Source organism: Oncorhynchus tshawytscha, linkage group LG30 (genome assembly GCF_018296145.1).
Source record: "Oncorhynchus tshawytscha isolate Ot180627B linkage group LG30, Otsh_v2.0, whole genome shotgun sequence".
NCBI classification, from domain to species: domain Eukaryota; kingdom Metazoa; phylum Chordata; class Actinopteri; order Salmoniformes; family Salmonidae; genus Oncorhynchus; species Oncorhynchus tshawytscha.
The window spans coordinates 9,378,932-9,405,042 of NC_056458.1; the positions used below are offsets into that span (position 1 = coordinate 9,378,932).

General features: G+C 39.5%; 1 protein-coding gene across 1 annotated transcript; it reads right to left on the bottom strand.

Annotated features, from left to right (window-relative positions):
• Positions 1-17,422: 17,422 nt before the first annotated feature.
• On the bottom strand, positions 17,423-23,882 carry LOC112228800 (transmembrane protein 151B). The gene is made up of 2 exons (XM_024394443.2): positions 22,941-23,882; positions 17,423-19,561 (listed from the first exon to the last, which is right to left on the bottom strand). The coding sequence occupies exons 1-2, from the start codon at positions 23,094-23,096 to the stop codon at positions 17,897-17,899; spliced, it is 1,821 nt and encodes a 606-aa protein (XP_024250211.1). The 5' UTR covers positions 23,097-23,882; the 3' UTR covers positions 17,423-17,896.
• Positions 23,883-26,111: the final 2,229 nt, after the last annotated feature.

Sequence of the window (26,111 nt, forward strand, 5' to 3'; positions counted from 1 at the left end):
CATTCACGTAACAGGCAGGCTCCTCGTGGAGTGCAATGGTTAGAGCGTTGGACTAGTTAACTGTAAGGTTGCAAGATTGGATCCCCTGAGCTGACAAGGTGAAAATCTGTCGTTCTGCCCCTGAACAAGGCAGTTAACCCACCGTTCCTAGGCCATCATTGAAAATAAGAATGTGTTCTTAACTGACTTGCCTAGTTAAATAAAGGTAAAATAAAAATAAAACGAAATAGTGATTTCCGATTGTTATGAAAGCTTGAAATCGGCCCTAATTAATCGGCAATTCCGATTAATCGGTCGACCTCTAATGCTGATGTATAGAAGTGTGTCTTAGCATGTTCAGCTTTTGGCTATGGTCCCAAGCCTTCCGAGCATCGATCACATATGGTGCTCCTAATGGCATCAGCTGAGTGAGGGGTGGGGGGTTGGGGTAGTGTGAGTGTTAGTGTGAGTATGTACTCTACTGCATTAAATCCATACTTGATCATGATGTATAATTGCAACAGTGCGCAGAACTGAGACATGGGAAAAGCCCTTTTGAATTGTGGTGAAGGGCAAATTGCTGAGAGGGATTTTTTATTTATTAAAGAGATAATCTTAAAAGCATAAAATGCGAAAATTGTGCACTTAACTCTTAAAATATGATTTACTATATCTCTGATGTCATATCATGGACAGTATTGTTGGCCTCTCGATCTGCATGTTCTCGAGGAATGCGAGTAAGTGACATAAGCCTCATCACGACTAGTGTATTGGCTAAATTGATTATTTGTTTTACATCTAAAAGTAATATCAAATCTTATTACAATACTCTCTTTGTGGAATGGTAATACTCTCTTTGTGGAATGGTAATACTCTCTTTGTGGAATGGTAATACTCTCTTTGTGGAATGGGACTACTCTCTTTGTGGAATGGCAATACTATTCTTGGTGGAATGGGACTACTCTCTTTGTGGAATGGTAATACTCTTTGTGGAATGGTAATACTCTCTTTGTGGAATGGTAATACTCTTTGTGGAATGGTAATACTCTCTTTGTGGAATGGTAATACTCTCTTTGTGGAATGGTAATACTCTCTTTGTGGAATGGTAATACTCTCTTTGTGGAATGGTAATACTCTTTGTGGAATGGTAATACTCTCTTTGTGGAATGGGACTACTGTCTTTGTGGAATGGCAATACTATTCTTGGTGGAATGGGACTACTCTCTTTGTGGATGGTATGGTAATACTCTTTGTGGAATGGTAATACTCTCTTTGTGGAATGGTAATACTCTTTGTGGAATGGTAATATTCTTTGTGGAATGGTAATATTCTCTTTGTGGAATGGTAATACTCTCTTTGTGGAATGGGACTACTCTTTTGTGGAATGGTGGAATACTACTCTCTTTGTGGAATGGTAATACTCTTTGTGGAATGGTAATACTCTTTTGTGGAATGGTAATACTCTTTGTGGAATGGTAATACTCTCTTTGTGGAATGGTAATACTCTCTTTGTGGAATGGTAATACTCTCTTTGTGGAATGGTAATACTCTCTTTGTGGAATGGTAATACTCTTTTGTGGAATGGTAATACTCTTTGTGGAATGGTAATACTCTTTGTGGAATGGTAATACTTTTGTGGAATGGTAATACTCTCTTTGTGGAATGGTAATACTAATGGTAATACTCTCTTTGTGGAATGGTAATACTCTCTTTGTGGAATGGTAATACTCTCTTTGTGAAATGGTAATACTCTTTGTGGAATGGTAATACTCTTTGTGGAATGGTAATACTCTGTGGAATGGTAATACTCTGTGGAATGGTAATACTCTCTTTGTGGAATGGTAATACTCTCTTTGTGGAATGGTAATACTCTCTTTGTGGAATGGTAATACCCTCTTTGTGGAATGGTAATAATGTCTTTGTGGAATGGTAATACTCTTTGTGGAATGGGAATACTCTCTTTGTGGAATGGTAATACTCTTTTGGAATGGTAATACTCTCTTTGTGGAATGGTAATACTCTTTGTGGAATGGTAGTAATCTCTTTGTGGAATGGTAATACTCTTTGTGGAATGGTAATACTCTCTTTGTGGAATGGTAATACTCTCTTTGTGGAATGGTAATACTCTTTGGGGAATGGTAATACTCTTTGTGGAATGGTAATACTCTCTTTGTGGAATGGTAATACGATTTGTGGAATGGTAATACTCTGTGGAATGGTAATACTCTCTTTGTGGAATGGTAATACTCTCTTTGTGGAATGGTAATACCCTCTTTGTGGAATGGGAATACTCTTTGTGGAATGGGAATACTCTCTTTGTGGAATGGTAATACTCTCTTTGTGGAATGGTAATACCCTCTTTGTGGACTGGTAATACTCTCTTTGTGGAATGGTAGTACTCTTTGTGGAATGGTAATACTCTCTTTGTGGAATGGTAATACTCTTTGTGGAATGGTAATACTCTTTTTGTGGAATGGTAATACTCTCTTTGTGAAATGGTAATACTCTCTTTGTGGAATGGTAATACACATTGTGGAATGGTAATGCTCTCATTGTGGAATGGTAATACTCTGTGGAATGGTAATATTCTTTGTGGAATGGTAATACTCTCTTTGTGGAATGGGACTACTCTCTTTGTGGAATGGTAATACTCTTTGTGGAATGGTAATACTCTCTTTGTGGAATGGTAATACTCTCTTTGTGGAATGGTAATACTCTTTGTGGAATGGTAATACTCTCTTTGTGGAATGGTAATACTCTCTTTGTGGAATGGTAGTACTCTTTGTGGAATGGTAATCCTCTCTTTGTGGAATGGTAATACTCTCTTTGTGGAATGGTAGTACTCTCTTTGTGAAATGGTAATACTCTCTTTGTGGAATGGTAAAACTCGTTGTGGAATGGTAATACTCTCTTTGTGGAATGGGACTACTCTTTCTGGAATGGTAATATTCTTTGTGGAATGGTAATATTCTCTTCGTGGAATGGTAATAGTCTCTTTGTGGAATGGTAATACTCTCATTGTGGAATGATAATACTCTTTGTGGAATGGTAATACTCTCTTTGTGGAATGGGACTACTCTCTTTGTGGAATGGCAATACTATTCTTGGTGGAATGGGACTACTCTCTTTGTGGAATGGTAATACTCTTTGTGGAATGGTAATACTCTCTTTGTGGAATGGTAATACTCTTTGTGGAATGGTAATACTCTCTTTGTGGAATGGTAATACTCTTTGTGGAATGGTAATACTCTCTTTGTGGAATGGTAATACTCTCTTTGTGGAATGGTAATACTCTCTTTGTGGAATGGGACTACTCTCTTTGTGGAATGGCAATACTCTTCTTGGTGGAATGGGACTACTCTCTTTGTGGAATGGTAATACTCTTTGTGGAATGGTAATACTCTCTTTGTGGAATGGTAATACTCTTTCTGGAATGGTAATATTCTTTGTGGAATGGTAATATTCTCTTTGTGGAATGGTAATACTCTCTTTGTGGAATGGTAATACTCTCATTGTGGAATGATAATACTCTTTGTGGAATGGTAATACTCTCTTTGTGGAATGGGACTACTGTCTTTGTGGAATGGCAATACTATTCTTGGTGGAATGGGACTACTCTCTTTGTGGAATGGTAATACTCTTTGTGGAATGATAATACTCTCTTTGTGGAATGGTAATACTCTTTGTGGAATGGTAATACTCTCTTTCTGGAATGGTAATACTATCTTTGTGGAATGGTAATACTCTCTTTGTGGAATAGTAATACTCTCTTTGTGGAATGGTAATACTCTTTGTGGAATGGTAATACTCTTTGTGGAATGGTAATAATCTCTTTGTGGAATGGTAATACTCTTTGTGGAATGGTAATACTCTCTTTGTGGAATGGTAATACTCTCTTTGTGGAATGGTAATACTCTTTGTGGAATGGTAATACTCTTTGTGGAATGGTAATACTCTGTGGAATGGTAATACTCTGTGGAATGGTAATACTCTCTTTGTGGAATGGTAATACTCTCTTTGTGGAATGGTAATACTCTTTGTGGAATGGTAATACTCTCTTTGTGGAATGGTAAAACTCTTGTGGAATGGTAATACTCTTTTGTGGAATGGGACTACTCTTTCTGGAATGGTAATATTCTTTGTGGAATGGTAATACTCTCTTTTGTGGAATGGTAATACTCTTTGTGGAATGGTAATACTCTCTTGTGGAATGGAATGGTAATACTCTTTTGTGGAATGGTAATACTCTCTTTGTGGAATGGCAATACTATTCTTGGTGGAATGGGACTACTCTCTTTGTGGAATGGTAATACTCTTTGTGGAATGGTAATACTCTCTTTGTGGAATGGTAATACTCTGGAATGGTAATTTTTGTGGAATGGTAATACTCTTTGTGGAATGGTAATACTCTCTTTGTGGAATGGTAATACTCTCTTTGTGGAATGGTAATACTCTCTTTGTGGAATGGGACTACTCTCTTTGTGGAATGGCAATACTCTTCTTGGTGGAATGGGACTACTCTCTTTGTGGAATGGTAATACTCTTTGTGGAATGGTAATACTCTCTTTGTGGAATGGTAATACTCTTTCTGGAATGGTAATATTCTTTGTGGAATGGTAATATTCTCTTTGTGGAATGGTAATACTCTCTTTGTGGAATGGTAATACTCTCATTGTGGAATGATAATACTCTTTGTGGAATGGTAATACTCTCTTTGTGGAATGGGACTACTGTCTTTGTGGAATGGCAATACTATTCTTGGTGGAATGGGACTACTCTCTTTGTGGAATGGTAATAAATGGTAATACTCTCTTTTGTGGAATGGTAATACTCTTTGGGAATGGTAATACTCTCTTTGTGGAATGGTAATACTATCTTTTGTGGAATGGTAATACTCTCTTTGTGGAATGGTAATACTCTCTTTGTGGAATGGTAATACTCTTTGTGGAATGGTAATACTCTTTTGTGGAATGGTAATACTCTTTGTGGAATGGTAATACTTTTGTGGAATGGTAATACTCTCTTTGTGGAATGGTAATACTCTCTTTTTGTGGAATGGTAATACTCTTTGTGGAATGGTAATACTCTCTTTGTGGAATGGTAATACTCTTTGTGGAATGGTAATACTCTCTTTGTGGAATGGTAATACTCTTTTGTGGAATGGTAATACTCTTTGTGGAATGGTAATACTCTTTGTGGAATGGTAATACTCTCTTTGTGGAATGGTAATACTCTCTTTGTGGAATGGTAATACTCTTTGTGGGAATGGTAATACTCTCTTTGTGGAATGGCAATACTATTCTTGGTGGAATGGGACTACTCTCTTTGTGGAATGGTAATACTCTTTGTGGAATGATAATACTCTCTTTGTGGAATGGTAATACTCTTTGTGGAATGGTAATACTCTCTTTCTGGAATGGTAATACTATCTTTGTGGAATGGTAATACTCTCTTTGTGGAATAGTAATACTCTCTTTGTGGAATGGTAATACTCTTTGTGGAATGGTAATACTCTTTGTGGAATGGTAATAATCTCTTTGTGGAATGGTAATACTCTTTGTGGAATGGTAATACTCTGTGGAATGGTAATACTCTGTGGAATGGTAATACTCTCTTTGTGGAATGGTAATACTCTCTTTGTGGAATGGTAATACTTCTTTGTGGAATGGTAATACTCTTTGTGGAATGGTAATACTGGTAATACTCTCTTTGTGGAATGGTAATACTCTCTTTGTGGAATGGTAATACTCTCTTTGTGGAATGGTAATACCCTCTTTGTGGAATGGTAATAATGTCTTTGTGGAATGGTAATACTCTTTGTGGAATGGGAATACTCTCTTTGTGGAATGGTAATACTCTCTTTGTGGAATGGTAATACCCTCTCTTTGTGAACTGGTAATACTCTCTTTGTGGAATGGTAATACTCTTTGTGGAATGGTAGTAATCTCTTTGTGGAATGGTAATACTCTTTGTGGAATGGTAATACTCTCTTTGTGGAATGGTAATACTCTCTTTGTGGAATGGGAATGCTACTCTCTTTGTGGAATGGGACTACTCTCTTTGTGGAATGGTAATACTCTTTGTGGAATGGTAATACTCTCTTTGTGGAATGGTAATACTCTTTGTGGAATTGTAATACTTTTGTGGAATGGTAATATTCTCTTTGTGGAATGGTAATACTCTCTTTGTGGAATGGTAATACTCTCTTTGTGGAATGGAATACTCTTTTGTGGAATGGTAATACTCCTTTGTGGAATGGTAATACTCTTTTGTGGAATGGTAATACTTTTGTGGAATGGTAATACTCTTTTGTGGAATGGTAATACTCTCTTTGTGGAATGGGAATACTCTCTTTGTGGAATGGTAATACTATTTGTGGAATGGTAATACTCTCTTTCTGGAATGGTAATACTATCTTTGTGGAATGGTAATACTCTCCTTGTGGAATGGTAATACTCTCTTTGTGGAATGGAAATACTCTCTTTGCGGAATGGTAATAATCTCTTTGTGGAATGGTAATACTCTCTTTGTGGAATGCTAATACTCTTTGTGGAATGGTAATACTCTTTGTGGAATGGTAATACTCTCTTTGTGGAATGGTAATACTCTCTTTGTGGAATGGTAATATTCTTTGTGGAATGGTAATATTATGTGGAATGGTAATACTCTCTTTGTGGAATGGTAATATTCTGTGGAATGGTAATACTCTCTTTGTGGAATGGTAATACTCTCTTTGTGGAATGGTAATACCCTCTTTGTGGACTGGTAATACTCTCTTTGTGGAATGGTAGTACTCTTTGTGGAATGGTAATACTCTCTTTGTCGAATGGTAGTACTCTTTGTGGAATGGTAATACTCTCTTTGTGGAATGGTAATACCCTCTCTTTGTGAACTGGTAATACTCTCTTTGTGGAATGGTAATACTCTTTGTGGAATGGTAGTAATCTCTTTGTGGAATGGTAATACTCTTTGTGGAATGGTAATACTCTCTTTGTGGAATGGTAATACTCTCTTTGTGGAATGGTAATACTCTTTGGGGAATGGTAATACTCTTTGTGGAATGGTAATACTCTCTTTGTGGAATGGTAATACTTTGTGGAATGGTAATACTACTCTTTTGTGGAATGGTAATACTCTCTTTGTGGAATGGTAATACTCTCTTTGTGGAATGGTAATACTCTTTGTGGAATGGTAATACTCTCTTTGTGGAATGGTAATACTCTTTTGTGGAATGGTAATACTCTCTTTGTGGAATGGTAATACTCTCTTTGTGGAATGGTAATACTCTTTGTGGAATGGTAATACTCTTTTGTGGAATGGTAATACTCTCTTTGTGGAATGGTAATACTCTTTTGTGGAATGGTAATACTCTCTTTGTGGAATGGTAATACTCTCTTTGTGGAATGGTAATACTTCTTTGTGGAATGGTAATACTCTCTTGTGGAATGGTAATACTCTCTTTGTGGAATGGTAATACTCTTGGAATGGTAATACTGTGGTAATGGTAATACTCTCTTTGTGGAATGGGACTACTCTCTTTGTGGAATGGCAATACTATTCTTGGTGGAATGGGACTACTCTCTTTGTGGAATGGTAATACTCTTTGTGGAATGGTAATACTCTCTTTGTGGAATGGTAATACTCTCTTTGTGGAATGGTAATACTCTTTTGTGGAATGGTAATACTCTTTGTGGAATGGTAATACTCTCTTTGTGGAATGGTAATACTCTCTTTGTGGAATGGTAATACTAATGGTAATACTCTTTTGTGGAATGGTAATACTCTCTTTGTGGAATGGTAATACTCTCTTTGTGGAATGGTAATACTCTTTTGTGGAATGGTAATACTCTCTTTTTGTGGAATGGTAATACTCTTTGTGGAATGGTAATGGTAATACTCTCTTTGTGGAATGGTAATACTCTCTTTGTGGAATGGTAATACTCTCTTTGTGGAATGGTAATACTCTTTGTGGAATGGTAATACTCTCTTTGTGGAATGGTAATACTCTTTTGTGGAATGGTAATACTCTTCTTTGTGGAATGGGAATACTCTCTTTGTGGAATGGTAATACTCTTTTGTGGAATGGTAATACTCTCTTTGTGGAATGGTAATACTCTTTGTGGAATGGTAATACTCTCTTTGTGGAATGGTAATACTTTTGTGGAATGGTAATACTCTCTTTGTGGAATGGTAATACTCTCTTTGTGGAATGGTAATACTCTCTTTGTGGAATGGTAATACTACTCTTTTGTGGAATGGTAATACTCTCTGGTAATTGTGGAATGGTAATACTCTTTGTGGAATGGTAATACTCTTTGTGGAATGGTAATACTCTTTGTGGAATGGTAATACTCTCTTTGTGGAATGGTAATACTCTCTTTGTGGAATGGTAATACTCTTTGTGGAATGGTAATACTCTCTTTGTGGAATGGGACTACTGTCTTTGTGGAATGGCAATACTATTCTTGGTGGAATGGGACTACTCTCTTTGTGGAATGGTAATACTCTTTGTGGAATGGTAATACTCTCTTTGTGGAATGGTAATACTCTTTTGTGGAATGGTAATACTCTCTTTGTGGAATGGTAATACTCTCTTTGTGGAATGGTAATACTCTCTTTTGTGGAATGGTAATACTCTTTGTGGAATACTCTTTGGGAATGGTAATACTCTCTTTGTGGAATGGTAATACTCTCTTTGTGGAATGGTAATACTCTTTTGTGGAATGGTAATACTCTTTTGTGGAATGGTAATACTCTCTTTGTGGAATGGTAATACTCTTTTGGAATGGTAATACTCTTTTGTGGAATGGTAATACTCTCTTTGTGGAATGGTAATACTCTCTTTGTGGAATGGTAATACTCTCTTTGTGGAATGGTAATACCCTCTTTGTGGAATGGTAATACTCTCTTTGTGGAATGGTAATACTCTTTGTGGAATGGTAATACTCTCTTTGTGGAATGGTAATACTCTCTTTGTGGAATGGTAATACTCTCTTTGTGGAATGGTAATACTCTCTTTGTGGAATGGTAATACTCTCTTTTGTGGAATGGTAATGTGGAATGGTAATACTCTCTTTGTGGAATGGTAATACTCTTTTGGAATGGAATGGGACTACTAATGGTACTACTCTTTGTGGAATGGTAATACTCTCTTTGTGGAATGGTAATACTCTCTTTGTGGAATGGTAATACTCTCTTTGTGGAATGGTAATACTCTCTTTGTGGAATGGTAATACTCTTCTTGGTGGAATGGGACTACTCTCTTTGTGGAATGGTAATACTCTCTATGTGAAATGGTAATACTCTCTTTGTGGAATGGTAAAACTCATTGTGGAATGGTAATACTCTCTTTGTGGAATGGTAATACTCTCTTTGTGGAATGGGACTACTCTCTTTGTGGAATGGCAATACTCTTCTTGGTGGAATGGGACTACTCTCTTTGTGGAATGGTAATATTCTTTGTGGAATGGTAATACTCTCTTTGTGGAATGGTAATACTCTCTTTGTGGAATGGTAATACTCTTTGTGGAATGGTAATATTCTCTTTGTGGAATGGTAATACTCTCTTTGTGGAATGGTAATACTCTCTTGTGGAATGGTAATACTCTTTGTGGAATGGTAATACTCTTCTTTGTGGAATGGGACTACTCTCTTTGTGGAATGGCAATACTATTCTTTGTGGAATGGTAATACTCTCTTTGTGGAATGGTAATACTCTTTGTGGAATGGTAATACTCTTTTGTGGAATGGTAATACTCTTTTGTGGAATGGTAATACTTTTTGTGGAATGGTAATACTCTCTTTGTGGAATGGTAATACTCTCTTTGTGGAATGGTAATACTCTCTTTTTGGAATGGTAATACTCTTTGTGGAATGGTAATACTCTCTTTGTGGAATGGGACTACTCTCTTTGTGGAATGGCAATACTATTCTTGGTGGAATGGGACTACTCTCTTTGTGGAATGGTAATACTGGTAATACTCTTTTGTGGAATGGTAATACTCTCTTTGTGGAATGGTAATACTCTCTTTGTGGAATGGTAATACTCTTTGTGGAATGGTAATACTCTTTTTTGTGGAATGGTAATACTCTCTTTGTGGAATGGTAATACTCTCTTTGTGGAATGGTAATACTCTCTTTGTGGAATGGTAATACTCTCTTTGTGGAATGGTAATACTCTCTTGTGGAATGGTAATACTCTGTGGAATGGTAATACTCTTTTGTGGAATGGTAATACTCTCTTTGTGGAATGGTAATACTCTCTTTGTGGAATGGTAATACTCTCTTTGTGGAATGGTAATACTCTCTTTGTGGAATGGTAATACTCTTTGTGGAATGGTAATACTCTCTTTGTGGAATGGTAATACTCTTTTGTGGAATGGTAATACTCTCTTTGTGGAATGGTAAATGGGACTACTTTTTGTGGAATGGTAATACTCTTTTGTGGAATGGTAATACTCTTTGTGGAATGGTAATACTTCTTTCTTTGTGGAATGGTAATACTGGTAATACTCTTTTGTGGAATGGTAATACTCTCTTTGTGGAATGGTAATACTCTTTGTGGAATGGTAATACTCTCTTTGTGGAATGGTAATACTCTTTGTGGAATGGTAATACTCTCTTTGTGGAATGGTAATACTCTCTTTGTGGAATGGGACTACTCTCTTTGTGGAATGGCAATACTCTTCTTGGTGGAATGGGAACTCTCTTTGTGGAATGGTAATACTCTTTTGTGGAATGGTAATTCTCTCTTTGTGGAATGGTAATAATCTCTTTGTGGAATGGTAATACTCTTTGTGGAATGGTAATACTCTTTGTGGACTGGTAATACTCTCTTTGTGGAATGGTAATACTCTCTTTGTGGAATGGTAATACTCTTTGTGGAATGGTAATACTCTCTTTGTGGAATGGGACTACTGTCTTTGTGGAATGGCAATACTATTCTTGGTGGAATGGGACTACTCTCTTTGTGGAATGGTAATACTCTTTGTGGAATGATAATACTCTCTTTGTGGAATGGTAATACTGGTAATATTCTTTGTGGAATGGTAATACTCTCTTTGTGGAATGGTAATACTCTCTTTGTGGAATGGTAATACTCTCTTTGTGGAATGGTAATACTCTTTTGTGGAATGGTAATACTCTCTTTGTGGAATGGTAATACTCTTTTGTGGAATGGCAATACTGGTGGAATGGGACTTTTGTGGAATGGTAATACTTCTTTGTGGAATGGTAATACTCTCTTTGTGGAATGGTAATACTCTTTGTGGAATGGTAATACTTTTGTGTGGAATGGTAATACTCTTTGTGGAATGGTAATACTCTTTGTGGAATGGTAATACTTTGTGGAATGGTAATACTCTCTTTGTGGAATGGTAATACTCTCTTTGTGGAATGGTAATAAATGGTAATACTCTCTTTGTGGAATGGTAATACTCTCTTTGTGGAATGGTAATACTCTTTTGTGGAATGGTAATACTAATGGTAATACTCTTTTGTGGAATGGTAATACTTTTTGTGGAATGGTAATACTCTTTTGTGGAATGGTAATACTCTCTTTGTGGAATGGTAATACTGTCTTTGTGGAATGGTAATACTCTTTTGTGGAATGGTAATACTCTCTTTGTGGAATGGTAATAATGGTAATACTTTGTGGAATGGTAATACTCTTTTTGTGGAATGGTAATACTCTCTTTGTGGAATGGTAATACTCTTTGTGGAATGGTAATACTCTTTGTGGAATGGTAATACTCTCTTTGTGGAATGGTAATACTCTTTGTGGAATGGTAATACTCTCTTTGTGGAATGGTAATACTCTCTTTGTGGAATGGTAATACTCTCTTTGTGGAATGGTAATACTCTCTTTGTGGAATGGTAATACTCTCTTTGTGGAATGGTAATACTCTTTGTGGAATGGTAATACTCTTTGTGGAATGGTAATACTCTCTTTGTGGAATGGTAATACTCTCTTTGTGGAATGGTAATACTCTTTGTGGAATGGTAATACTCTCTTTGTGGAATGGTAATACTCTCTTTGTGGAATGGTAATACTCTTTTGTGGAATGGTAATACTCTTTTGTGGAATGGTAATACTCTCTTTGTGGAATGGTAATACTCTCTCTTTGGAATGGTAATACTCTTTTGTGGAATGGTAATACTCTTTGTGGAATGGTAATAATCTTTTGTGGAATGGTAATACTCTTTGTGGAATGGTAATACTCTCTTTGTGGAATGGTAATACTCTCTTTGTGGAATGGGACTACTAATCTTTTGTGGAATGGTAATACTCTCTTTGTGGAATGGTAATACTCTCTTTGTGGAATGGTAATATTCTCTTTGGAATGGTAATATTATGGGAATGGTAATACTCTCTTTGTGGAATGGTAATATTCTTTGTGGAATGGTAATACTCTTTTGTGGAATGGTAATACTCTTTTGGAATGGTAATACTCTCTTTGTGGAATGGTAATACTCTTTTGTGGAATGGTAGTACTCTTTGTGGAATGGTAATACTCTTTTGTGGAATGGTAATACTCTTTTGTGGAATGGGACTACTCTCTTTGTGGAATGGCAATACTTTCTTGGTGGAATGGGACTACTCTCTTTGTGGAATGGTAATACTCTTTTGTGGAATGGTAATACTCTTTTGTGGAATGGTAATACTCTTTTGTGGAATGGTAATACTCTTTTGTGGAATGGTAATATTTGTGGAATCTTTGTGGAATGGTAATACTCTTTTGTGGAATGGTAATACTCTCATTGTGGAATGGTAATACTCTTTGTGGAATGGTAATACTCTCTTTGTGGAATGGGACTACTCTCTTTGTGGAATGGCAATACTCTTCTTGGTGGAATGGTAATACTCTTTTGTGGAATGGTAATACTCTTTGTGGAATGGTAATACTCTCTTTGTGGAATGGTAATACTCTTTTGTGGAATGGTAATATTCTTTTGTGGAATGGTAATACTCTCTTTGTGGAATGGTAATACTCTCTTTGTGGAATGGTAATACTCTCATTGTGGAATGGTAATACTTTTGTGGAATGGTAATACTCTTTTGTGGAATGGGACTACTGTCTTTGTGGAATGGCAATACTATTCTTGGTGGAATGGGACTACTTTTTGTGGAATGGTAATACTCTTTGTGGAATGGTAATACTCTCTTTGTGGAATGGTAATACTCTTTGTGGAATGGTAATACTTTTGTGGAATGGTAATAAATGGTCTCTTTGTGGAATGGTAATACTCTTTGTGGAATGGTAATACTCTCTTTGTGGAATGGTAATACTCTCTTTGTGGAATGGTAATACTCTCTTTGTGGAATGGTAATACTCTCTTTGTGGAATGGTAATACTCTTTTGTGGAATGGTAATACTCTTTTGTGGAATGGTAATACTCTTTGTGGAATGGTAATACTTTTTGTGGAATGGTAATACTCTTTTGTGGAATGGTAATACTCTCTTTGTGGAATGGTAATACTCTCTTTTGTGGAATGGTAATAAATGTCTTTTTGTGGAATGGTAATACTCTTTGTGGAATGGGAATACTCTCTTTGTGGAATGGTAATACTCTCTTTGTGGAATGGTAATACTCTTTTGTGGAATGGTAATGGTAATACTCTCTTTGTGGAATGGTAATACTCTTTGTGGAATGGTAATAATCTCTTTGTGGAATGGTAATACTCTTTGTGGAATGGTAATACTCTTTGTGGAATGGAATGGAATAATACTCTCTTTGTGGAATGGTAATACTCTCTTTGTGGAATGGGAATACTCTCTTTGTGGAATGGTAATACTCTCTTTGTGGAATGGTAATACTGCTAATCTTTTGTGGAATGGTAATACTTTTGTGGAATGGTAATACTCTTTGTGGAATGGTAATACTCTTTGTGGAATGGTAATACTCTCTTTGTGGAATGGTAATATTCTTTTGTGGAATGGTAATATATGTGGAATGGTAATACTTTTTGTGGAATGGTAATACTCTCTTTGTGGAATGGTAATACTCTCTTTGTGGAATGGTAATACTCTCTTTGTGGAATGGTAATACCCTCTTTGTGGACTGGTAATACTCTCTTTGTGGAATGGTAGTACTCTTTGTGGAATGGTAATACTCTCTTTGTCGAATGGTAGTACTCTTTGTGGAATGGTAATACTCTCTTTGTGGAATGGTAATACTCTCTTTGTGAAATGGTAATACTCTCTTTGTGGAATGGTAATACTCGTTGTGGAATGGTAATACTCTCTTTGTGGAATGGTAATACTCTCTTTGTGGAATGGTAATACTCTGTGGAATGGTAATACTCTTTGTGGAATGGTAATACTCTTTGTGGAATGGGACTACTCTCTTTGTGGAATGGCAATACTATTCTTGGTGGAATGGGACTACTCTCTTTGTGGAATGGTAATACTCTTTGTGGAATGGTAATACTCTCTTTGTGGAATGGTAATACTCTCTTTGTGGAATGGTAATACTCTTTGTGGAATGGTAATATTCTCTTTGTGGAATGGTAATACTCTCTTTGTGGAATGGTAAAACTCGTTGTGGAATGGTAATACTCTCTTTGTGGAATGGTAATACTCTCTTTGTGGAATGGGACTACTCTCTTTGTGGAATGGCAATACTCTTCTTGGTGGAATGGGACTACTCTCTTTGTGGAATGGTAATACTCTTTGTGGAATGGTAATACTCTCTTTGTGGAATGGTAATACTCTTTGTGGAATGGTAATATTCTCTTTGTGGAATGGTAATACTCTCTTTGTGGAATGGTAATACTCTCTTTGTGGAATGGTAATACTCTCATTGTGGAATGGTAATACTCTCATTTTGGAATGGTAATACTCTTTGTGGAATGGTAATACTCTCTTTGTGGAATGGTAATACTCTCTTTGTGGAATGGTAATACTAATGGTCTCTTTTGTGGAATGGCAATACTATTCTTGGTGGAATGGGACTACTCTTTTGTGGAATGGCAATACTCTCTTTGTGGAATGGTAATACTCTCTTTGTGGAATAGTAATACTCTTTTGTGGAATGGTAATACTCTTTGTGGAATGGTAATACTGTGGAATGGTAATACTCTTTTGTGGAATGGTAATACTCTCTTTGTGGAATGGTAATACTCTTTGGGGAATGGGAATACTGTCTTTGTGGAATGGTAATACTCTCTTTGTGGAATGGTAATACCCTCTTTGTGGAATGGTAATACTCTTTTGTGGAATGGTAATACTCTTTGTGGAATGGTAATACTCTCTTTGTGGAATGGCAATACTCTTTGTGGAATGGTAATACTCTTTTGTGGAATGGTAATACTCTTTGTGGAATGGTAATACTCTTTGTGGAATGGTAATACTATTTGTGGAATGGTAATACTCTCTTTGTGGAATGGTAATACTCTTTGTGGAATGGTAATACTCTTTGTGGAATGGTAATACTTTTTGTGGAATGGTAATACTCTTTGTGGAATGGTAATACTCTTTGTGGAATGGTAATGCTCTCTTTGTGGAATGGTAATAATCTCTTTGTGGAATGGTAATACTCTTTTGTGGAATGGGAATACTCTCTTTGTGGAATGGGAATACTCTCTTTGGGAATGGTAATAATCTCTTTGTGGAATGGTAATACTCTCTTTGTGGAATGCTAATACTTTTGTGGAATGGTAATACTCTTTGTGGAATGGTAATACTCTCTTTGTGGAATGGTAATACTCTCTTTGTGGAATGGTAATATTCTTTGTGGAATGGTAATATTATGTGGAATGGTAATACTCTTTTGTGGAATGGTAATACTTCTGTGGAATGGTAATACTCTCTTTGTGGAATGGTAATACTCTCTTTGTGGAATGGTAATACTCTCTTTGTGGAATGGTAATACTCTTTTGTGGAATGGTAATACTCTTTGTGGAATGGTAATACTCTTTTGTGGAATGGTAATACTCTCTTTGTGGAATGGTAATACTCTCTTTGTGGAATGGTAATACTCTTTTGTGGAATGGTAATACTCGTTGTGGAATGGTAATACTTGTGGAATGGTAATACTCTTTTGTGGAATGGTAATACTCTTTGTGGAATGGTAATACTTTTGTGGAATGGTAATACTCTTTGTGGAATGGGACTACTCTCTTTGTGGAATGGCAATACTATTCTTGGTGGAATGGGACTACTCTCTTTGTGGAATGGTAATACTCTCTTGTGGAATGGTAATACTCTTTGTGGAATTTGTGGAATGGTAATACTGGTAATCTTTGTGGAATGGTAATACTCTCTTTGTGGAATGTGGAATGGTAATACTCTTTGTGGAATGGTAATACTTTTTGTGGAATGGTAATACTCTCTTTGTGGAATGGTAATACTACTCTTTGTGGAATGGTAATACTCTCTTTGTGGAATGGGACTACTAATGGCTACTTTTTTGTGGAATGGGACTACTCTCTTTGTGGAATGGTAATACTCTTTGTGGAATGGTAATTTGTGGAATGGTAATACTCTTTGTGGAATGGTAATATTTGTGGAATGGTAATACTCTCTTTGTGGAATGGTAATACTCTCTTTGTGGAATGGTAATACTCTCTTTGTGGAATGGTAATACTCTCTTTGTGGAATGGTAATACTCTCATTGTGGAATGGTAATACTCTCATTTTGGAATGGTAATACTCTTTGTGGAATGGTAATACTCTCTTTGTGGAATGGTAATACTCTCTTTGTGGAATGGCAATACTATTCTTGGTGGAATGGGACTACTCTCTTTGTGGAATGGCAATACTCTCTTTGTGGAATGGTAATACTCTCTTTGTGGAATAGTAATACTCTCTTTGTGGAATGGTAATACTCTTTGTGGAATGGTAATACTCTTTGTGGAATGGTAATACTCTCTTTGTGGAATGCTAATACTCTTTGGGGAATGGGAATACTCTCTTTGTGGAATGGTAATACTCTCTTTGTGTAATGGTAATACCCTCTTTGTGGACTGGTAATACTCTCTTTGTGGAATGGTAGTACTCTTTGTGGAATGGTAATACTCTCTTTGTGGAATGGCAATACTCTTTGTGGAATGGTAATACTCTCTTTGTGGAATGGTAATACTCTTTGTGGAATGGTAATACTCTTTGTGGAATGGTAATACTATTTGTGGAATGGTAATACTCTCTTTGTGGAATGGTAATACTCTTTGGGGAATGGTAATACTCTTTGTGGAATGGTAATACTTTTTGTGGAATGGTAATACTCTTTGTGGATTGGTAATACTCTTTGTGGAATGGTAATGCTCTCTTTGTGGAATGGTAATAATCTCTTTGTGGAATGGTAATACTCTTTGTGGAATGGTAATACTCTTTGTGGACTGGTAATACTCTCTTTGTGGAATGGTAATACTCTCTTTGTGGAATGGTAATACTCTTTGTGGAATGGTAATACTCTCTTTATGGAATGGTAATTGCTTATTTTTTATTGCCATTAGAGTTTTAAATTTACACATTATACAGTGCCCCTTGAATTAATCTAATAGCTTGGTGAAAAATGAACTACTCCTGATGTTAAGCGCTAACTCAGCAGCTCCTTGATACTTCCATGAACAAAGATACAAAGCGATTGTTGTTCATTGTGGACAATGGGACACACATATTACTGTCTCTTTAGGAAGAGCAACTACATAACTGTCATTTAATCTACTGTGACACAATAGTTTTGTTTCCCTACACATCTTTCACTTACAGTACTGCTTTCTCGCAGGTCTGGAAAGCATGATTTTTCCATTTGTTTTCTTTCTCCTTCCATACCCCTCTCTTTAACAACCCTTCTTGATATCGCCACACATTCTTCCTCCGTCCCTGTTTTCTTCTCCTCTCTCTAATTTCTTGCATTATCCTGAGCAGATTTGCATATCTGCTCTACTGTACATCACCTTCACCAATCACAGTGACTATCCTGCGTCAAGGTCCTCCCCTCCATGACAGCTCTCCTCACCGTGGACAATCAACACAGGCAAGTGGAGAGCTTCCTGATAGGCTGGTGGTGTCTCTGTCACACAGGCCACTCCCTGCATGATCTCGGTCCTCACTCTCTCTAGTTCCTGCTCTCTATCCTCCGCTAGCTGCAGACTATTCTCGTCCACTTCATATCCTTCTGACTCCAGGACCCCTCTGCTTTCTTCATTAGCCCGGCGGAGGCCCAGTCCCAGAAACCCACCACCTTCATCCCCTCTACTCCCCATCCCTGCACCAAGGCTCCGGGAGTGAAACAGGCAGGCCTGGCGCATCGTGTGCAAACGGCCCAGAGAGAATCCACTGCGGCTGAGGGCTAACCTTCCTCCTCCCGTCCTTCCCACTGTCCCATATGTCAAAGATCCTGCCCCCATTACCACATTTCCCCTGACTCGCGAGGGGAGCGAGGAGCTGCTGGTGGACCTGCAGCAGCGTGGGCAGCTCTGTAGGACGTAGCTGGAGCTCCGCCTCATATGGACATGTGTTGCCCCGGTAAACGCAGAGGGCAAAGAGGTTGTGTTATTGGTGTTCAGGTCCATCAGCAAGGCCTCGGAGTAACTGGGCACCATCTGCTGGTTACAGCGAATGTGCCACTCCAATTCAGTGATATCCACAGTGTTGACCCTCGATATGACACGTAATCTGGGGCCACCGCGTTGCCCATTCTCCTGGCCTAAGCGGTAGTTGCCCATCTCAGTGCTGTCATTGTCATTGACTTCCTCGTTCTCACCAAACAGCTTCTCCACATGGTAGTGAACATACGCCGTACGGTACTCTGACACCACCCGTAGTGGCCAGGACAACATCAGGGCTGAGATCAGCCAATACATGCGCCGCCGAGAGAACCAGGGCGGCCACGCCGGGTTAGGAAAGGCCAGCATGTGCTCACGGAAGTCCACGTTCTTCAGGTGCATGCCCTCCCGTGCCTCCATGTAGTCATCCAGACCCTCGTTCTCTGCGAAGAAGCGTGCACGCTGAGTGAGGTAGGCAGCCTCGGCATGGGCACTGGCAAAGCTGAAACACTTGGTGAAATGAAGGCGTACGGCCGGGTGCTCCAGAAGGCCAAGCAGCTCCTTGGATACATCCTTTACACCATGTTGAGCATAGTCAAATTCAGAGCTGGCTGCGTGTGTATTGACCCGCTCATGGTACACCTGTGTGGTGGTGTAAGCGTCACCATTGCGGTATCGAGTCACCTGCCGTGTCCGTCTCACATAGTGATAGCTAATGGCCTTCCACCAGATACAGGGCATGGCCTGCTGCAGCCTCTGGACCCTGTTGTACACCTTGCTGATCTTCACCCGGGCCAGAGAGGATGTTTTAGAGAAGCAGTGCCAGCACTCCACCAGGTAGACCAGGTACAGCATGATCAGAAAGGCCACCGGGATGTAGACATAGCCGTTGGAGCAGGGGCTGTCATGGTAGAGGCGGGCGCGGACGCCGTAGTAGAGGCCGTGTTCATCGGCAGCCATGACGGTGACACGGGAGAAGGAGCACCATCCCAGCGTGGCGAAACAGCCGAACATCAGCAGCGTGAGGAGCAGGCACTTCCAGTGGGACTCTCGGCATAGGGACCCGGGAAGGGACTGTTTACAGGGACGCTGCTACGTGGGGAAGGGATAAGAGACAAGGTAAAGCGAATGGTGGGGGGATGGAGGGTTGGGTACAAATATGAGAAGAAATTCGGTTTAGATTTTATAAATGAGTAAGGTAACCAATGGGATCAGGAGCACAGGTTTAAAGTTGGGCAAAGGAAGGGATGTGAAAGTGGAAAGGACTTTGAAAAAATGATGGCGTAAGTGGTGGGAATGGGGTTTTAATGACGATAAAACATCAAACATTATGACTTGTATGAGGGATGATAAAAAGGAGAGGAACAAGATTGAAGGACATACAATGGGAGAGGCAAAAAACAAAACAAGGAAGGGATGTTAAAAATGGATTTTTCTGCAAGAAACAGAAACAGAAAAAACAGAACACATATTAAGTGTATTCCATAAGAATACAGATGACTGGGCATCGATCAAAATGCATTTTTATGTCAAACAACATTAATAAACATCAATGTTGTCCTCTCATGCTCCCCTGCTCGTCCAGAGATGGACCATTCCAGTCTCTTGAGGCATGGACACATTTCCTGGCAGAGTGAAACCCAAACCATGCAGCCCCTTTTAAACACTTGGTTTTCGTGGACACTGGATGAGGCTGATGCTTTTAGATCTCATCAACAGAGAGAAAGAAGGAGAGTGCGTTCAGATTTATTTTGCCAGTGGAGGTTAGTGGTACTGTGGCCATTCATGCTCCCCATGGGAGGATGCACATGGACAGTGAGCAAAGTGGAAGAGCGAAACATGCAGTGACACTATTGGCCACACAAAGAGCATTGAAAATAACCAAAAGGCAAACAAAGACAGAGATACAGATAGATAAGAGCTGAGCTCAGAGTATCTGTCTATCTGCTTCATTTTTTTAAGCAGTCAAATGTGCCTCTCGCAGCCATGACAGTGCCCTTGCAGGGAAGATTTTTTTTCCCTAAAAGGTAGGCTGCTATCCAAACAGTAGCTCAGAGGAGGTGTGTTCCTGCTGGCAGAGTTACAGGGGTTTAATTGTGCCTGCATTACAAGGACAAGGGAGCTGAGTGAAAGGGAGAGACCATTTAAGTTCACCATGACCCTAGTGCCTCACTTATTACAGATGTTGTGTGTGTCTATCTATAATAATGATGGGTCAACTCTGCACTCATCTCCCACTTAAAGCCATTTAGAGAGGAAGAGATGAAGAGAGGGGGAGTGAATGAGAGAGGGATGGATAGTTTACGATACATGATGTTTGATAATGGTCAGAGCTAGGAACATCATGCTTTTTCCACTGTGCTATTTCTCTCCCACTTGATCGCTTTTCCTTCCACTCCTTACTGACATTAGCATTATGAAACTACTTCTGTAGAAAAGTAGTTTTTGCTCCTTCTTACAGCCATAAGGACAAGGACCACATATTCACCTATCAAAGCAAGTAGCCAAAATGACAACCTGGACATATGGGTAGACATAACATAGTAAACGAAAATCTATCACACTCAAATTAGTATGGTATGTTACATTTGGTATGGTATGTATTAATTTCTGGATGTCCATCATCCATTTTGTATGTTATGTTAAGAATCACAATTTGTTGTGGCTAACGTTAGCTAGGTGGCAAGGTTAGGGTTAGCTAACATGCTAAGTAGTTGCAAAAGTTGCTAAGTTTTCCGTGATGAGATTCGAACACGCAACCTTTGGATTGCTAGATTTATATGCCACCGACCCCCGAATCTATCAAACTAACCACCCACACACCGTCCTTTTGTTTTTGCATTAAGTAACCTTCTGTCTTTTGTAACCATACCAACCAGTAACATAACGTACTAATTTGAGTGTCCTGGATTTATTGTTTACTATGTTACGTCTAGTCTATGAGACAAGCCTGAAAATGAAGAATGGTACCTGGCAGATCAATACAGAAGAGAGACAGAGTGGACAAGTATTTTCTTGTTATAGAAATAAATCCCCCAGAATGTAACATATCCCGATGCAACAACAGAAAGGTAGAGAATATAGATTTATGTAGGTAAATATAGAGCATTTCAGTTTCACTCAACCGCTGTAAATGATTTATCAAGCCTAAGAACTACTGGCCTGAGAGACAGCTTTATTGGGAATGGCTCTCAGATTAGAGGCAGACAGTAACATAATGTGAGTTTGTGCGTGTGTGTGTGTAGGGGCCTGGCTTCCCCTGCCTTACCCTCACTTTGAGATGAAGGGCAAAGCAGAGGAAGGGAAAACAGAGAGATGGCCTGCACATCTCTCTACTTCTCTCTAACCCCACAACATTCAATAGAGCACAAAGGCCCCTCAATAATAAATGTAACCCCCCAAAAAAAAAATCACATTACCACACGCAGAATTGTGCTGATTTACCCTGACAGGACATATTGACATCGGATGTGCAAATATCAGCCATGCTCATGGGATAGTAAGGCATTATAACATGAGACATGTTGCTTATGTAAACAGGAACACTTAAGAGCATTGATATGGTTGTGTCAGTATAATACAATCATTATCAAAACTCAATAGTGCTCTCCACTTGGCACCATCTCCATCTCTGTCTCTCTTTTATCGATCACCCTGTAACATAAGATCTGAGGTTATAGCTCAGCAACTCTGACTACTACTCAGACAGACCATAATTAGTGACCTTAGACTATAATGTGGACTGATGCTATACCGTTCATTGTAATAAGTAATCCCCAGAGAAGATATGTCTCCTAATCATGATTATGAGGAGTTGAATATCAAGCAGTTGTATGTGGCATTCATATCCCGGTACAGGCAAATAGATGAGGGGGAGCTCAATCGTTCACCTCCACTTCGACTGCAATGCAGTTGCGTCCCTCCATTTGCCCGGGGTGACTCTTCAAGTAACCTTGTCAAATACACGCACTAAAAATAAGAACGTGACTGGGACTACTGTAAAAATAAGAACTACTGTAAAAACCAGCGGGACTCTGATACAACTCAGACCCAACAGAAATGCAGAGGTCTGTTTGTGCTCAACATGTTGGTTAGTAAGAGGATAACTGTGAGCTGAGTGGTAACTTAGGTTGAGTAACCAATTAGCTTGAGCTTTCCACGCAGTGCAGGCCTAATATGATATGAATTAAATATTCCTGCAATCGCGCATTCTATAAAATGACAATTCTAAATTGTCATTTTATTAGCCTGTATATAGTAGCCTGTGCATTAGTTTCGTCCCACAACTAGGCACTACGCATCTGTAAACAACACAGTCAAATTCAGAATCGCTAATATAAATGCCTAGTTGCGAGAGGAAGCTACCTATGCACTAGCGTCCAACAATACACAATTACACACACAGGAGCGCGCGCGCGAGAGCACACACAAACACACTTCCCAAACAACCCAACCTATACTAATGCTCTACCTCTTCTCTTCTGCCCCCGTTCAGTAAGGGCGCTTCTCCGGTAACGTTCACCGCAGGCATTATTTTGTTCCTCACAAGCAACGATTTGACCGTGAGCATCGGGATCTGTCCGAGACTCCGACAATCAGGGGGTCCAGAGTCGGGACCGCCCCGCATGACAACTCAAGCCTCATGTATGAATACGATCCTCCAAAAGCAAACGTCTTCCAAGCATGAAGCTTCCCTCCTGCCAGGTTATTACCGCACCTCCTACAATTGCCCCAACGGCTTGATTCGATCATGTCCTACGTGTCATGTCACACGATCGCGGGACAGTGAAAAACAAAAACAAAAAATTCAGGTGTTGTTTCTCGGGTGCCCGTTAAGTCACCAGTGCCACATGTGGGTGTATTGTTAATGTATTGCTGTCGCCTAGCCTACTTCTCCACAGTAGCCTTCTCTATACTAGTTCAATTGGATCACTCCATTGGCGCCAACATGGACTATCGAGAGGAGGAACAATGATGGGAGGAAATATATCGCGAGAGACATCCCGTTATTATTTGATAGGCAATTTAGGCTATACCTCCTGATGCAGCTATATCGGTTAAGTGCGATAGCATAGCACGCCATTTATCCGTAAATATATCTTCATCCCCCCATTCAGAAATCATGTTCGCCAGATAATTTTGCCCTCCTCCCTTCTTGCTTTTGGTTCATGTGTTTATCCCGTGTTCACCTGCACATTTCATCGTCGATGGTTAGAGTTGACGTCACCCAGTTACGAGACATAGCCTACCGGTAAGCGTGCACCATCTTCTTAAATGCCTACATAAATGCAACATTTTAATTAGGCCTAGTTCGAGTGGCTATATCACAGCCTAGATATTGTGCGCTTGATGTGCGCCGGTGAGCAAATCCTCCTTGTACATTGGAACAGTCTGATGAACTTTGCACATCGCTCTATTCACCTACATTTCACGATCACTAGTTCAATGGGAAGGGCAGGGCAGGACTACCAAATTTGGGCCCCTAGGGCACTTACTTCCACACCCCCACAGCCGAATTTGTTGAGGTTTTCAACTGACCTGTTCATATGCTATCTGGGCGGACCTCCAGGGGGCCCTCAACTGATGTGATCATATGTTATCTGGGGGGCTGCATGTCCTATGTGGTGATAGTGGTTTGTTTACATAGCAGGTTAGGATAACTAAAGTAGCAGGTTAGGATAATTAATGTTGCAGGTTAGGAGAACTAACGTGACAGGATAGCAGAATTAACGTGACAGGTTAGAAGAACTTAACGTGGCGGGTTAGGATAATTCATGTAGAAGGTTAGGAGAATGAGGTTAAGGTTAGGAAAAGGCTTAGGGTTAAGCTTAGCTAAAATGCTACAGTTGTCAACAACTCTTATCCCCGATGTGACAACAAGATGTAGCTGTACTCGTAGACACAACTGTACAAACCATCAATCTTGACAAACCATCAGTATCTTAACACCGGTCGGTAATTCGGCCCAGGGGAAGGGTGTAGGGGTCGAAATGGGACAGAGCCCAGAGGAAGCCGGGACTAGTGATGGTGATCATCATCCTGCTACTACTGTTTGCTTAAGTAAATTAAAATAGAAAGGAGTTCCATGTGATCGTTACTGTGAATTCCTTTTTGGACCTGGGGACTGTGAAGAGAGCCCTGGTGACATTTCTTGTGGGGTATGTATGGGTGTCTGAAGAGACCCCTGGTGGCATGTCTTGTGGGGTATGTATGGGTGTCTGAAGAGACCCCTGGTGGCATGTCTTGTGGGGTATGTATGGTTGTCTGAGCTGAATGTTATCTGATTATGCAGACAATCTGGAATTTTCGTCACAGTAATTGTTTCGTAGTTTTGATGTCTTCACTATTATTCTACAATGTAGAAAATAAAGAAAAAACCCTTAAAGGAATAGGTGTGTCCAAACTTTTGACTGGTACTGTAGGTATTCAGACCCTTTGCTATGTGACTCGAAATTGAGCTCAGGTATATCCAGTTTCCATTAATATCCTTGAGATGTTTCTACAACTTGATTGGAGTCCACCTGTGTGTAAATTCAATTGATTAAACAGGATTTGGAAAGGCACACACCGGTCTATATAAGGTCTCACAGTTGACAGTGTATTTCAGAGCAAAAACCAAGTAAAAACCAAGCTATAAGGTCAAAGGAATTGTCTGTAGAGCTCAGAGACAGGATTGTGCCAAGGCACAGATCTGGGGAAGGGTACCAAATCATTTCTGCAGCATTGAAGATCCCCAAGAACAGTGGCCGCCATCATTCTTAAATGGAAGAAGTTTGGAACCAACAAGACTCGTTCTAGAGCTGTCCGCCTGGCCAGACTGAGCAATCAGGGTAGAAGGTCTTTGGTCAGGGAGGTGATCAAGAACCCGATGGTCACTCTGACAGAGCTTCAGAGTTCCTCTGTGGAAATGGGAGAACCTTCCAGAATGACAACCATCTCTGCAGCACTCCACCAATCAGGCCTTTATGGTAGAGTGGCCTGATGGAAGTTACTCCTCAGTAAAACGCACATGACAGCCTGCTTGGAGTTTGCCAAAAGGCACCTAAAGACTCTCAGACCATGAGAAACAAGATTCTCTGGTCTGATGAAACCAAGATTTAACTTTTTGGCCTGAATGCCAAGAGTCACATCTTGGGGAAACATGGCACCATCCCTACGGTAAAGCATGGTGGTGGCAGCATAAGTACAGAGATCCTTGATGAAACCTGCTCCAGAGCACTCAGGACCTCAGACTGGGGCGACAGTTCACCTTCCAACAGGACAACAATCCTAAGCACACAACCAAGAAAACGCAGGAATGGCTTTGGGACAAGTCTCTGAATGTCCTTGGGTGGCCCAGTCAGAGGCCAGACATGAACCCAATCGAACATGTCAGGAGAGACCTTAGAATAGTTGTGCAGCGACGCTCCCCATCCAACCTGACAGAGCTTGAGAGGATCTGCAGAGAAGAATGGGAGAAACTCCCCAAATACAGGTATGCCAAGCTTGTAGCGTCATACACAAGACTTGAGGCTGTAATCACTGCCAAAGGTGCTTCAACAAAGTACTGAGTAAAGGGTCTGAATAATTATGTCAATGTGATATTTCCGTTTGTAACTTTAAATACATTTTCAAAACTTTCTACTTTGTCATTATGGGGTAT